At 43.9% G+C, this 13,783-nt stretch overlaps 1 protein-coding gene across 1 annotated transcript in view; it reads right to left on the bottom strand.

The window, feature by feature from the left end:
• Positions 1–13,783, bottom strand: part of LOC119409590 (immunoglobulin superfamily DCC subclass member 3-like) — a 35,577-nt gene that overhangs the window by 15,007 nt on the left and 6,787 nt on the right. The window contains exons 2-6 of the mRNA XM_037676490.1: positions 12,486–12,616; positions 12,278–12,415; positions 12,047–12,205; positions 3,889–4,054; positions 3,540–3,790 (exon numbers count right to left, since the gene is read on the bottom strand). Of these exons, the coding sequence (XP_037532418.1) occupies positions 3,540–3,790; positions 3,889–4,054; positions 12,047–12,205; positions 12,278–12,415; positions 12,486–12,616 (845 nt within the window). The remainder of the gene's footprint in view (positions 1–3,539; positions 3,791–3,888; positions 4,055–12,046; positions 12,206–12,277; positions 12,416–12,485; positions 12,617–13,783) is intronic.

Genomic DNA, 13,783 nt, shown 5'->3' with positions numbered 1-13,783 from the left:
GCTCAATGGGATTTACCTGTATAAATAAAGGTTGATTGATTGATTGACATGAGATCAGGGGTTTCGTGTTTGAATGGCGCTGAATGGTGTGGTTACACCACACGGCAGGATGGATGAAACAAACATTTTGTAAATATACACACACTCCTGAGCTGCAGTGAGAACATTTGAAGTTCTCATTGCAGAACTGAAACAGTTGGGGAGAGACCAACATGGCAGCAGACATGTGAACAGTGTTTTAGCTGAGCTCCAGTTGGCCCTGCTGAAAAATTGCCTTTTATGATTATATCCTTGCTACCTACACACTGGATTTTGTCCCTGAGACTGGTGAAGCTGCATAACTGAATCAACAAACTTGTGATATAGCTTCTAAGCAAATTAAAGTCGAAGGCTTCAGTCTCTTCTCCACCACGACCAATTGTCATCGCTGCAGTCTCAAGCTGCGTAGTGGCGGTGATAGTGTTGGACTGCTGGCTGCCTCCATGGGCAGAATAGGCCTTCAGATAGATGGAGTATGTGGTGGCAGATTCCAGATTGTTGAAATCGTGGCTGAAGGTAGTTTTATCCACGGCCTCCTGCAGTTCAGCACCATCTGGTTCTAAGATGGAGGAGCAGCGAGTGCAGCAGGTGGATTTGCAGGTGCGTCGGCCCCGCCTTTGCTGAGCTCTGGATGAACAGAGGAGTTAGCTCTGAAGTCAGACATTCTGGCCTCAATTAAATCTGAAGTTATAAAGATAATTTAATTTTTTCATTTACCCTTTGTTTATACAATCAACACTGTCCTCAATGTACATGAACCTGCCCCTCTTGAAGCATCCGGAGAACTTTGTGATAAGTTTCTTCATTTTTTTCTTGGACAAGGTTATTAACACTAAGGCTTGTATCTCTTTTGCATCCCATGACCCTTCCATCCCGGTCCCCTGTCCTGCTGTTTTTGATCATTTAGAGTTTATTTCCCTCTCCCATCTAGAGAAACTTGTCACCAGTATGAAATCATCGGGTTCTCCCTTGATGTTGTTCCTCCATATTTTCTTAAGGAGGTATTTGCTACTGTTGGCTCCTTTATCTTAAATGTGATCAACAGCAGTTTGATGTTTAGTGTGGTACCAAGCAATTTTAGACCTGCTGTGGTGCAGCCATTGTTGAAAAAAACTGGCCTTGATCTATCCTCTTTGTCAAACTTTATGCCAATCTCCAAGTTACCCTTTATATCCGACATTTTGGAAAAAGTCGTTTACACACAGCTTAAGGCCTTTTAGGATGAATTTAAAATTTTGGAGGTCTTTCAGTCTGGTTTTAAAATGTACCACAGCACTGAATCTGCTCTTTTAAGGGTTTTTAATGACATATTTTTAGCACTGGATTCTGGAAACTGTGTTTTACTTGTGCTTTTAGATTTAACGGCTGCTTTCGACACAGTCGACCATGACATTCTCATCTCCAGACTGGAGCACTGGGTGGGCATCACTGGCTCAGCTCTGCAGTGGTTTAGGTCCTACCTTTCTGATAGAAGTTTCAATGTGATGATGGATAATTTTACCTCCGCTTCTGCTGCCCTCCCCTGGGGAGTACCCCAGGGCTCTATTCTTGGTCCTCTCTTGTTTTCTCTTTATCTTCTGCCACTGGGTTCTATTTTCAGAAAGCATGGTGTGCAGTTTCATTTATATGCAGATGATTGTCAAGTCTACTTCCCTTTGAAACACAATGGCTCCACTCAGTCTCTACTGTACTGTCTTGATGACATTAGAGGATGGATGACACTTAATTGCCTCCATTTTAATGAAAAAAAAGACTGAGGTTATGTTTTTTAAATCCTGTGGCCCTAGCAGTTTCTCCACCTTGGACTTTTCCTCTTTGGTCCCATATGAAAAATCCATTGTGACAAATTTAGGAGTAAAAATGGACTCCTGCCTGAAACTTGACTGCCATGTCAACAGCGTGGTTAAGTCCTCTTTTTTTCAGCTGAGGCGCCTGTCAAAAATCAAGCCCCTCCTTTCTAGACACCGCTTAGAGACAGTAATCCACGCTTTTATTACCTCACGCCTGGATTATTGTAACTCTCTGTTGATAGGAGTTAGCCAGGCCTCGCTCTCATGGTTACAGGTGGTACAAAATGCTGCTGCACGATTTTTGACTGGTACAGGTGTGAGCACATCACTCTGGTTCTGATGTCCCTTCACTGGCTTCCTGTCCAGGTTCAAATCCATTTTAAAGTTTTATTGTTTATTTTTAAGTCTTTGAACTGTCTTAGTCCTTCTTATTTGTCTGAACTGCTTCACCTTTACATACCATCACGTGCTCTTAGATCCTCTGACCAGATGCTTTTAGCAGTCCTGAAAACCTTTTATAAATCCAGAGGAGACAGAGCCTTTTCAGCTCTGGCTCCTAAACTGTGGAATGAGCTGGAGGTCAGGCAGGCCCCGTCACTTTCTGTTTTTAAAACTCGTTTAAGAACACTTTTTTTTCATTGGCTTTTAACCTAGAGTGAGTTAGCATCTGTGTCTTAATGTTGTATTCTTTTACTTATGATGTTCTGATTATTTTTTTAATATATATTTAGAAGTTTTTATTGTTTTACTGATTTTTGTTTGTTTTTAATTTTGTACAGCACTTCGGACGGCTGCTTGTTTTATTTTAAGTGCTTTAGAAATAAATTGGTATGGTATGGTATACAGGTAGTCTCATTGAGCCACGAGAACTCATTTTCAAGAGAGACCTGTTTAGGGAGCAGATGGTGGGGGTTATGGGCCTTGCTTAGGGGCCCAGAGTGAGGCGAATGAGGGTGGAGGCAGGTGTGGGTGTTTCACCTTTTCCATCCACATTTTGATGTTGACAGTATCGGGAGTTAAACCTGCGACTTTCTGATCTCAGGTCCAGAATGATTACTGTTTCAAACTGTTGCCTTGAAATAATAGATTTTACCTTTGCCAATTTTCTCAAATGATAAAAACCAGACTTGACTGTGGCCCTTATTTGATTGTCAAGTTTAAAATCACTGTCCATCTTAAAACCAAGGTTTGTAACTGTGGACATTGTCAGAGGGTCTAAGTCAACTGGAGGGCTCGGACAAGCTCCACTAGGTCCAAAAACAAGCACCTTTGTCTTTTTCCATTAAAATGCAGGAGGTTTAGGGCCATCCAAGCTTTAAGATCCTTGAGACACGATAAAAAAGGTTTAATGGACCAAGCATCAACTCCCCTTAAAGGTATTTAGATTTGGTAATCATCAGCGTAGCAGAGAAAAAAGATGCCGTGTTTTCTAAAAATCGAGCCTAGAGGAAGTAGATACAAAGAAAAGAGCAAATCTCTCCCACTAACTCCAGTTAAGACTCTGGCAGCAGCATTTTGGATCAACTGAAGACGTTTTAAAGAAGGATTTGGACACCTAGATAATAAACTATTGCAATAGTCCAGTCTAGGCGTGACAAATGCATGAACCAGTTTTCATCAGACTCTCTTCTTTATCAAGCTTGAATGGTGACAGAACCAGTTTGGTTCTAGGTGACAATTTCAGTGTTTCACGTTGGCCCCACCCCTTACCTCCCAGTCTCCTGATGTGCAGCACATATCCAATTATCTGCTGGCTGGCGTGTATATCTGGCTGGTCCCAGGTCAGATGCAGACCGCTGGTGCTGAGAGTTGTGGCCCGGAGCCCGGTGGGGGCCTCAGGCAGCTTGGGTCCCTGGCTGATGGTGAGGCGGGCGCTGGCCTGGTTGGTGCCGGCGCTGTTCTCAGCAATGCACTGGTAAATGGCCTCATCCTCAGGAGTGATGTGGGTGATGGCGAGTGTCCTGAGGGAGGATGCAAATAGAGAGGGGGTGGGGGTGGGGGCTTCTAGAATTTCTGCAGGACCTGAAATGGACCTCAAACCCTCTGCTTGCAGTCTTACATGTTTCCACTGGTGAGTTTGCCATTATCGCTTGGAGTCAGCAATTTTCCGTTCTTCAGCCAGATGAGGTGTGGCTCTGGGACACCAGTGGCCATGCAGCTAAACACTGCGCTGCCCCCTGCTGGTCTGGAGAGGGACTGAGGCCATTGCACAAACTCTGGAGGGGCTGAGAAGCAAAAACATCAACACAAAGTGACTTTATAAAAACTCTATGAACAGACAGCAGCTAAACTAAAGATTAACTCAGTAAACCCAGTCTAACGCTAACTATAGGATTCATAAAAAGGAAAGTGTTCCTCATCTTTCTACATTCGCCTTAGAATCTAGCTGTTTTTTTTGTTACCTTTTTCTTTTAGCCATCCTATTTGTAAAAAAAAAAAAAAACCTGCAGTATGACTTTTTATAATTGTTTATTGTTGTTGCTGTTGTCCATTGTTGTCATCTTTCTTTGTTGAAATCAGGTCTCTCTTGTAAATGAGTTCTCGAGGCTCAATGGGATTTACCTGTATAAATAAAGGTTGGATGAATGAATCTTAAAGTAGACAGAGTATCAGCATCATGGGCAGAATCAGGGAGAGAGGAGCCTGAGAACTGAAATCTCTTCCTCCCATTCTGCTTTTGGATACTCTAGGAACCACAAGTAAACCTGCAGTCTGAGAGTGAAGTGCTCTGTTAGTAAAATATGGAACAATAAGATCTGTAATATAAGATGCAGCTAGGTTGTTGAGGGCTTTGTAGGTTAGAAGTAAGATTTTGAATTCTATTCTGGATTTGACAGGGAGCCAATGGAGAGAAGCTAAAACTGGAGAAATCAGAATATTTCGATCCTTCAGAGTTCCCGAGCTGACTGTGACCCTGAACTCATCGTCAGCCTTAACTTGAACTTCTTTGTGTTTTTGTTTAAACTCCACTTTGACTTGTGACTCTTCCACCCCCACCAGCAGGTGCTGTCTCGTCGCCGACGTCTCATCTCCATAGCAATGACAGCCAACACACGCACACACACGTCTTCATCACTTCACACAACCTCCTGAGTCTATGCCCTCTTCCACTTTAAATGCATAGGAAAAAGAAGAGGGCGAAACCCAGGGTTCAAAGGTCAGAGCACAGGGGGAGGGGAGTTCATTAGCAGCATGTTGGTGAAGATTCTCAGTCAACCAGGACATGATGAATTCAAAAAACGTTCAATACAAAAACAACTGGACTTTATTTGTAACAGAAGACGTTTCACTCCTCATCCGAGGAGCACAACAAACACACCCACCTATACACACACACACACACACACACACACACACAGGTTTGTTTTGCTATCTTTATGGGGCCTTTGCATTGACTTCCATTCATTTTTCATTCATTTCTATAGCCTAACCATGACCTTTATCCATAACCTAACCATTACCAGTACATACCTAACCCTAAACCTAACACATCCTCAATTCACACCTTAGTCCTAAACCTAGCCCCTAACCCACCAACGGGACTTCTTCTTATGGGGCCCGGGCTTTGGGCCCCATAAGGAGCAGTTGGTCCTCACAATGCAGTATAAGTTGGAAAAATGGGCCTCACAAAGTAGCATAAACAAGGACACACACACACACACACACACACAACATTAAAATGTTGGAATGAGAATAGACAAAGTTTGTAATCCAGTGAAATAAATCAAACTTCACTGTTTAACTTCAGAAACATCAATAGTCTGAGTTTCATGTTTGTGTGGCTCCTCAAGACAACACTTGTTGTCATCTGTGTTATGTCATATTGTTTATTTGTCATATGCAGGTTAACACAAGGTCAGCAGTGCAATGAAATGTTGAGGATGAGAAGAACCAATCCGACTCGCTAACTGGTGCAGTATGAAAGTGTTTATTAATATTAATTAATGTTTATACATCATTGTCACAACTGAGACACCAACATGTTCCATGTTTGTTCTATTACAATTCATGTGTGAAAATGTTTCTGCTGACTCATGAGCAGAACCAGATGTTTACAGCTGTGAGATCTTAAACGAACATCTTCAGAACACAAGTCCAGTTGTTTTTGGTTTTAGCCTTTTTTTGGACTGCTTTCAAGTAGGTTTTTGTTTTTTACTACTTTTCAGTAAATCTCAGCTTTATGTGCTCTTTATTTTCCTGCCTTCAGAAAATGTGAGCTGTTAAAAGTTCACATCCCATCCAGAGCTCAGAGGAAACCTTCAGCAGAAACTGTGCAGTGATGAGCGTTCTCTCTTCATCTTCACAAGAAGTTTTTCCAGTTTAACAGAATCAGGTTCAAACTAAAACAGAAGAAATGCTTGGAGTTCATCACAACTGAACTGGACTCCACCTCTGACAGACTGTTCTGTGGGCGTTGTGAAGCAGAACTCTTCGCATGCTAATTAATATTCTAATGAAGCCCACAGACACACAATGAGGCCTCTGACCCCCCACAACCTCTGACTGAGCTGCCGCTGAGCCGAGCAGGCGGGCGAAACAAGCGCACCATCCATCTAATACACAGTGAAGAACGGACCAACCGAACCACTACCAGGACCAGGACCAGAACCAGAACCCAGACCGGCAGGAAGAAGAGGCTTTGTTTTACCATACCATACCAATTTATTTATAGAGCACTTAAAACAGCAACAAGGCCAACCAAAGTGCTGTACAAAAGAACCAAACATGCACAGCGGACAGGAAAACATAAAATAGAAATACAGATACAAATAGCAGCAGAAGCTAACTAAAATGGCCAACAGAGAAGAGAACAAACCGGACCAAAACAAATCACAACGTGTTAAAGGCAAGAGAATAGAAGTGGGTCTTCAAGCGAGACTTAAAGACTGAGAGTGTGGGAGCCTGCCGGACACTCAGTGGCAACTCATTCCACAGTCGTGGACCTGCAACAGAGAAAGCCCTGTCACCTCTGAGCTTACGACGGGTTTCTGGGACTGAGAGAAGCATCTGGTCTGCTGACCTCAGAGAGCGCGGTGGGACATATGGCTGCAGAAGATCAGTGAGATAGGATGGGGCGGAACTGTTCAGTGATTTAAAAACACACATGAGAATTTTGAAATGGATCCGAAGGTGAATGGGTAGCCAGTGCAGGGAGGCCAAAACAGGCGTGATGTGCTCTCTATAGCCTGTACCAGTTAAAAATCGGGCTGCAGCATTTTGGACCAGTTGTAGACGAGCAATGGAGGACTGACTGATTCCAAACAGAAGTGAATTGCAGTAATCAAGCCTAGATGTTATGAAGGCGTGGATCACTGTCTCAAGGTTCTTTTTGGAGAGTATAGGCTTCAGCTTAGACAGCCGTCTCAGCTGAAAAAAACAGGATTTTACCATCATGTTTACGTGACTGTTGAGTTTTAAGGACGGGTCCATTATCACCCCCAGATTAGTGACCTTTTGTTTCTCTAGCGGGGCAAGAGAGAAAAGGTCAATGTCATGGTTCATGAGTGAGCCACTGGGATGGAACAGCATGACTTCAGACTTCTTCTCATTGAAGCTTAAGAAGTTTAAAGCCATCCAGTCCCAGATGTCAGCCAGGCAGTCAAGAAGAGGCTGAATAGAGCGTGTGCCTCTGTGCCTCAGGGGGAAGTAAATTTGGCAATCATCAGCGTAGAAATGAAAGGGTATGTCGTGTTTGCGGAAGATAGCTCCTAGTGGCAGCAGGTATAAAGAAAAGAGAAGGGGACCGAGGATGGACCCCTGCGGTACCCCCCACTGGAGCGCTGTCGATGCCGAACTAGAATCTTTGATATTGACACAGAAGGTTCTGTCAGATAGGTAGGACCCAAACCATTTAAGGGCTGACACTGTGATGCCCACCCACTGCTCCAGTCTAGAAATGAGGATCTTGTGGTCGATGGTGTCAAAAGCAGATGTAAGGTCCAATAGGACCAACAGCACAGAATCACCTGCGTCTGTGGAAATGAAAATGTCGTTAAAAACCTTCAGTAGAGCAGTTTCAGTGCTATGGCGAGATTTGAAGCCAGATTGGAATAACTCTAGGATAGCGTGATCCCCCAAAAACTGTTTCAACTGAGACTCCACAATTTTTTCCAGTAGTTTAGAGGTGAATGGGAGTCTGGAGACAGGCCGGAAGTTGGACATGACTGAGGGGTCAAGGTTAGGTTTTTTCAGGAGGGGCTGGACAGCAGCATGTTTAAAAGTCTTTGGCACCACACCTGAGGATGAACTGCTATTCAGAATAGCGAGGATAAAAGGACCCAGGGTAGGAAAAACTTCCTTTAGTAGTCGAGGGGGGACCACATCAAAGGGGGAACCAGATGGCTTCATGCTGCACATTACCTGGTGCAGAGAGGACAGAGAGATGGGCTCAAAGTGGTCAAACACAGCCACGTACTGAGATGGGATGGACAGATCATGAGCTGGTGGAGAAATGAGTGCCCGGGTGTTTGCCACTTTTTCTAAAAAGAAATGGAGGAAGTTTTCACACAGCTCAGTTGAGGCTTCCAGAGGTGAGGGCTCACTGAGGTGTAGAACTGAGTTCAGGGTGGAGAAAAGAACTCGGGGGTTGTGGGAGTTGGAGACAATTAAATCAGAGAAGAATTTACATTTGGCAGCTTTAACGGTTTTCTGATAGTGACGCCAACTCTCCCTTAACATTTGAAAAGAAACCTGCAGCCTGTCCTTCCTCCACCTTCGTTCAGCTTTGCGACACTGCCGCCTAACGGCTCGCGTGACGTCATTCAGCCAAGGCTCTGATTTAAGTTTCGTTTTTCTGGTTTTAAGGGGAGCAACACGGTCCAGAACATCTAAACAGGCAGAGTTGAACTGAGAGGTTAGCTCCTCAGTGGTAAGAGACACCGGGAACTGTTCGATCCTCTCAGAATTAAAACCTTCATTAAAACGAGCAGCAGTGAAACGGTTAATGGAATGTGTACGTGCAGGAACGCACGTCTTAGCAGTATGACAAGGGGGGGTGAAGTCAAACAATACAGGCATGTGATCTGAAAAAACATTGTCACCGATTTTCAAATTAGAAACAGAGACATCGCGTGTTAAAACGAGGTCCAGCGTGTGACCATGGTCTTGGGTGGGACCGTGTACCTGCTGAGATAAGCCAAAAGAGTCCAATAAATCTAGAAAGTCCTTCACTAAGGGCTTCTCCTGACAACACACATGCAAATTAAAGTCACCAATAAGCAAAAAGTGAGTGTATCTCTGTGTGATATCAGCCAAAAAGTCAGAGAATTCATTTATGAAGTCCTTAGAACGAGGGGGGCGGTAGACGAGCGCGCACAGGACCGGAGGAGAGTGTCCAAGTTCAAAGGCGCTCAGCTCAAAGCTGGCGCGGGACACCGGGATGGACAGCTGTTTACAGGCCAAGTTTGCTTTAAAAACTGTTAATAATCCCCCCCTCGCGCCGACCTGATGGCCGCGGGGCATTGAAACACAGACAGTCCGGAGGTAGTAGTTCCACCAAGGCGCTGGACTCACCATCAGAAATCCAAGATTCCGTGACGAACAGAAAATCCAACTCCTGATCTTTAAAAAAGTCATTGAGGATAAATGTCTTGTTGGAAACAGACCTTGCGTTGATTAAACACATCCTGATATGGTCCAACACAGGCGCGGCGCAGGTTATGGAGAACAGCTCCTCCTGGTCTGCTGGTGCAGCGCACAGGTAAACAACTCCAGGTGTTTCCATGGACTGAGCGCGCGGGCAGCTGGCCAGCAGCCGGGCCCCGGGAGCACCATGGGTCAGAGAGGAGATGATCAGATCCAGAGCGAGTCCTGATAGAATAATCCACACTTTGCCTCAGTTTCACCAAAATCCCTGCACGCTTCCCACGACGTCTGCAACATTTCCTCAATGGAGAAAGGCCAGGGTCACGCAGAAGAAATGCAGGAATCTCAGACAGGACCGGTGGGGGAGAGTGCTGGCCGCTGTTCAAAAACTCCGCGGGAATTTCAGCAAAAGTACGGAGCTCCAAAAGTGCCCAACGATCATACTGAAAATATGACTCGGCACACTGCACAAACCATTGTAAAAATAACAAAAATAAAATACAAGCAGAGAGCGAGAGACGGGCAGCCCTACACACCGGCGCCATCTTGGAAAAAAAAAAAGAAAAAAAAAAAAAGAAGGAATTTTTGGAATGAAGGACGAGAAACTAAAACATCTGAAGGAGACGCAGCGAGACAAACCTTTCAGATGTTGGAGAAAAACAAACAACAAGACAATTCTGTAGATGGAATTCTGCTGTCATATCACACACACACACACACACAATGCATTCAGGTTCAGTAAACAGGAGATGAGGACGTTGGTCAGCTGATGTTCTTGAGATCCTCAGAACCCGTTACAATGCTAGAAACATAAAAGGAACAAAGTTTCCTACAGCAGCCAAAAATCCTGAACACACCATGAACATCTGGATTCAGATAGAACCCCAGAACCCAGCTGTATAACCTGATGGGATTTGTGTTTAAACAGAAAACTGAAATCTTTTGATGAACTGATTCAATCTGTGTAAGGTTTGTGTTTTTCTGGTCTCTGGCTCCATCTTGTTGTATTTATGTCTTGCGTCCTCAGTCTCTGTCCTGCTCCCTTGTGTCTAATTACCTCATTTCCCACACCTGATCCTGACAGGTATTGTGTGTTAGTCCTCGTGAGTTTCTGTATTTAAGCACATGTGTTTGTCTTAAGCCCCCAGTATACTTTCGCGTACGTCCATACGCGGAGGTACGAGCATACCCCCCCCCCCCCCCCCAGGGCATGTCAAAGCTCAATTTTTACGACGGCGTACGCGGTGTCGCACAATAAACTGCCCAGCGACGGACTGTTTTGTATGCGACACCAATGTATTAAATTTCCCTTCTTCATCCCTGATCTGGCCTTTTCTTTTTCTTTTTTTTTTCCAAGAGGCAGTGATCTCTTCCTCTTCTGTTGATACCATGACTGAAATGGTGAGAAATGAAGGAATTTGTCAAGAGTGAATTAAACTCAGGTCCAGCGTGGCTGCAGGAGGGTCTGGAGATTTCCTGGTGGGCTGGTCTGATGTGTGGGCTGCAGAACCAGCGCTCCCTGTTTTTTTTTTAGATATTTTTATTAACAACATATAAACACAGAACACTGCTGCGGCTGAGGCTGCCAGCACTCGTTTTTTTTTTTTCCGACCTGTCAATCAATCCAGTAGGTGTGTCAGCAAATGACCAATTGGTGATCTCAATTTGTCCCGAAGGTAAACGCCCCTTGTCTGTGAAGCTGCTCTGCAGCTGCTCAGGGTGTATGCGCGAGTATGAAGTCTGAACCCTCTGCGTACAGTACACGCATACGTACGCATGTTTGTTTTTAAATCACTGCATAATCTTGCCCCGGCTTACCTCTCTGAGCTTCTTCATCCCTACATACCCTATCGGTCTCTCAGGTCAGCAGATCAGCTGCTCTTGGAGGTACCAAGAACAAGAAGGAAGCTCAGAGGGGACAGGGCTTTCTCTGTCATGGGCCCTAAGTTATGGAACGACTTGCCTTTGCAGGTCAGAGAGTCCCCTTCACTGTCCATTTTTAAAGTTCGTCTTAAAACTCATTTATTCTACTTGGCTTTTAACACCAGCGGGATCTAGTTTTTAAATTTAAATTTTGTATGCTTTTAAAATGTATGTTTTTTAACACCAGCAGGATCTAGTTTTAAATTGTATGTTTTCTGTTTTTAAACTGTTTTTTATTTTCACTTTTATTATGTTGTGTTTTAATGTACAGCACTTTGTGTCAGCTATGGTTGTTTTAAGGTGCTTTATAAATAAAGTTGGTATGGTATGGTATGGTATGGTATGGTATACTGGGGGCTTTATCCTTTGTCCTGGTATTGTTTCCTGTCGTCTGGTGATGACCTTTTCTGCTCCCTGTGTTTCCCCTGGATTATATCTTAAGTTTTGCTGCCCTGTCAGCCTTTTTTGTTTGTTATTAAGTTATTTTATTTATTTATTCCTGAGTTCTCGACTGCCTGCCTGCACCACTGGGTTCACCAGCACCAACCCAGCTGTGACAATCTGAGTGGCTGGAAAACAAAAACAAGAAGTATTAAAGACTTTGCGCTGTATTCAAGGTCATTCAAGGTCATTATTGCTTAAAAAAAAAATAAAGTTCCAAACCAAGAGGAAGCCTCTCCTGCATTGTTGTTGATGTTGTGTTTGTTTACCTTGAACCACAAGGCGTCCAAATGCGGTTCTTCTGGACCTGCTGCCAGGTCTGTTGGCTGAACATACATAAACTCCTGAGTGCTGCAACGTGGCATCGGAAATCATCAGGTTCCCTGTTCCCAGAACCTGGATCCCCTCTACCCCGATGGAGCGTCCGTCTGATGGTGAGAGATTAAACCAGTTGTGAGCCAGCTGCGATGAACTGTCATGTGTGTGAACGCTGCTGTTACCGAGGCGACTCCAGGACACAATGGGCCGAGGGTTTCCTGTGGCGATGCACTCCAAAATGGCTGTTTGGTGGATATTAATGGTAAGGTTCTGCGGTCCAGACAGAATGATGGGCTCCTTGTATGTTCTAGATCCTGCAACTAGACCCCAAAACAAAAAAAATTAGTTTGGTTTCACTCCTGAAAATTTTCACCCTGAGTTTGGGCTTACCTGTGACAGACAACTGGGCCTCGTGACTGTAGCGAATGTTAGCAATGTTGGAAGCAATGCATCGAAACAAACCGCTGTCATATCGATGCGCGCTGGTGATCTGCAGCACGCCATTAGGAAGCAAAGTGTACCTGAAGACAGAGGACACATTAAGAACATGGTCTGAGGTTCTTAACAGAGGGGACATGTTAAGAACAGAAAATAAAGTTCTGAACAAAAGGGACATGAAAATTTCTATCAGACTTTTTTTTTATTGCCTGAGGAAAAAAAACTAATATAAAAAAAAAAACACCTCGCACAAACTGCACATAGTGACGTAGACATTCTGCAAACGGAGATGAGAGCGGTCAACAATGCTTATAGATGCTCTCGAGGTCACTGTAAGAGTTCTGATAAGATAATCAGTCAATGTCCTCCGGTGAGATCCATAAACATTCTCGAGGTATGTCGAGGAATGGCCAAGAATAACGACTATGATAATCCAAGAGTCCACACACAGAGGACACATTGAGAACACGGTCTGATGCCCTGAAGACCGGACACCCTAAGAACACGCTCTGCGGTTTTGAGCACAGAAACACGTTAAGAACATGGTCACCATGTTCTTAACGTGTGTTCTGTGTTCAGAACCTCAGATTCTGAACATTTAACCTTTATTTATTTATACAAATTAATCACATTGAGCCTCAGGGACTCGTTTACAAGAGAGATCTGAATTTTTTAATAAAGAGTGATAACAACAGTGGACAACAAATACAACAATAGACAGTTAAAAGATTCGTACAATTTTTTAACAAGTTAAAATAAAATGACAATCAAAAGGAAAAGTAGTGAAAAAACAGCTAGATTGTAAGGTGGTGTAGAAAACAAAAACAGGAACATGTCTGCACTGTTTTTTAGGGGCGGCTGTGGCTGAGTGGTTAGAGCAGTCATCCTCCAATGCAAGAGTTGGGGGTTCAAATCCACCAGCAATCACATGCCGAAGTGTCCCTGGGCAAGACATTGAACCTCTCGTTGCCTCTGATGTGTGTCCCATCGGTTTATGAATGTGATAAAGCTCTGATTAGTCTCTTTAGAATGATTTGTTCAATTATCTTTGTAGAGATCTAGTATAGAGCTGTATGAATGGATAAATGAGGCACAGATTGTTGTGAAGAGCTTTGAGTATTTTGATCAGATAGAAAGGAGCTGTATGAGTACAGTCCATTTACCATTTACCATTTTTGCCAGAAACTTATCAGATGTTTGCATTGGCAGGGACCAATGCAGACATGTTCCTGTTTTTAGTTTTATACATT

The sequence above is a fragment of the Nematolebias whitei genome, chromosome 5 (genome assembly GCF_014905685.2).
Source record: "Nematolebias whitei isolate Nwh7 chromosome 5, NemWhi1, whole genome shotgun sequence".
NCBI classification, from domain to species: Eukaryota; Metazoa; Chordata; class Actinopteri; order Cyprinodontiformes; family Rivulidae; genus Nematolebias; species Nematolebias whitei.
This window is presented reverse-complemented; position numbering and strand designations above follow the sequence as displayed.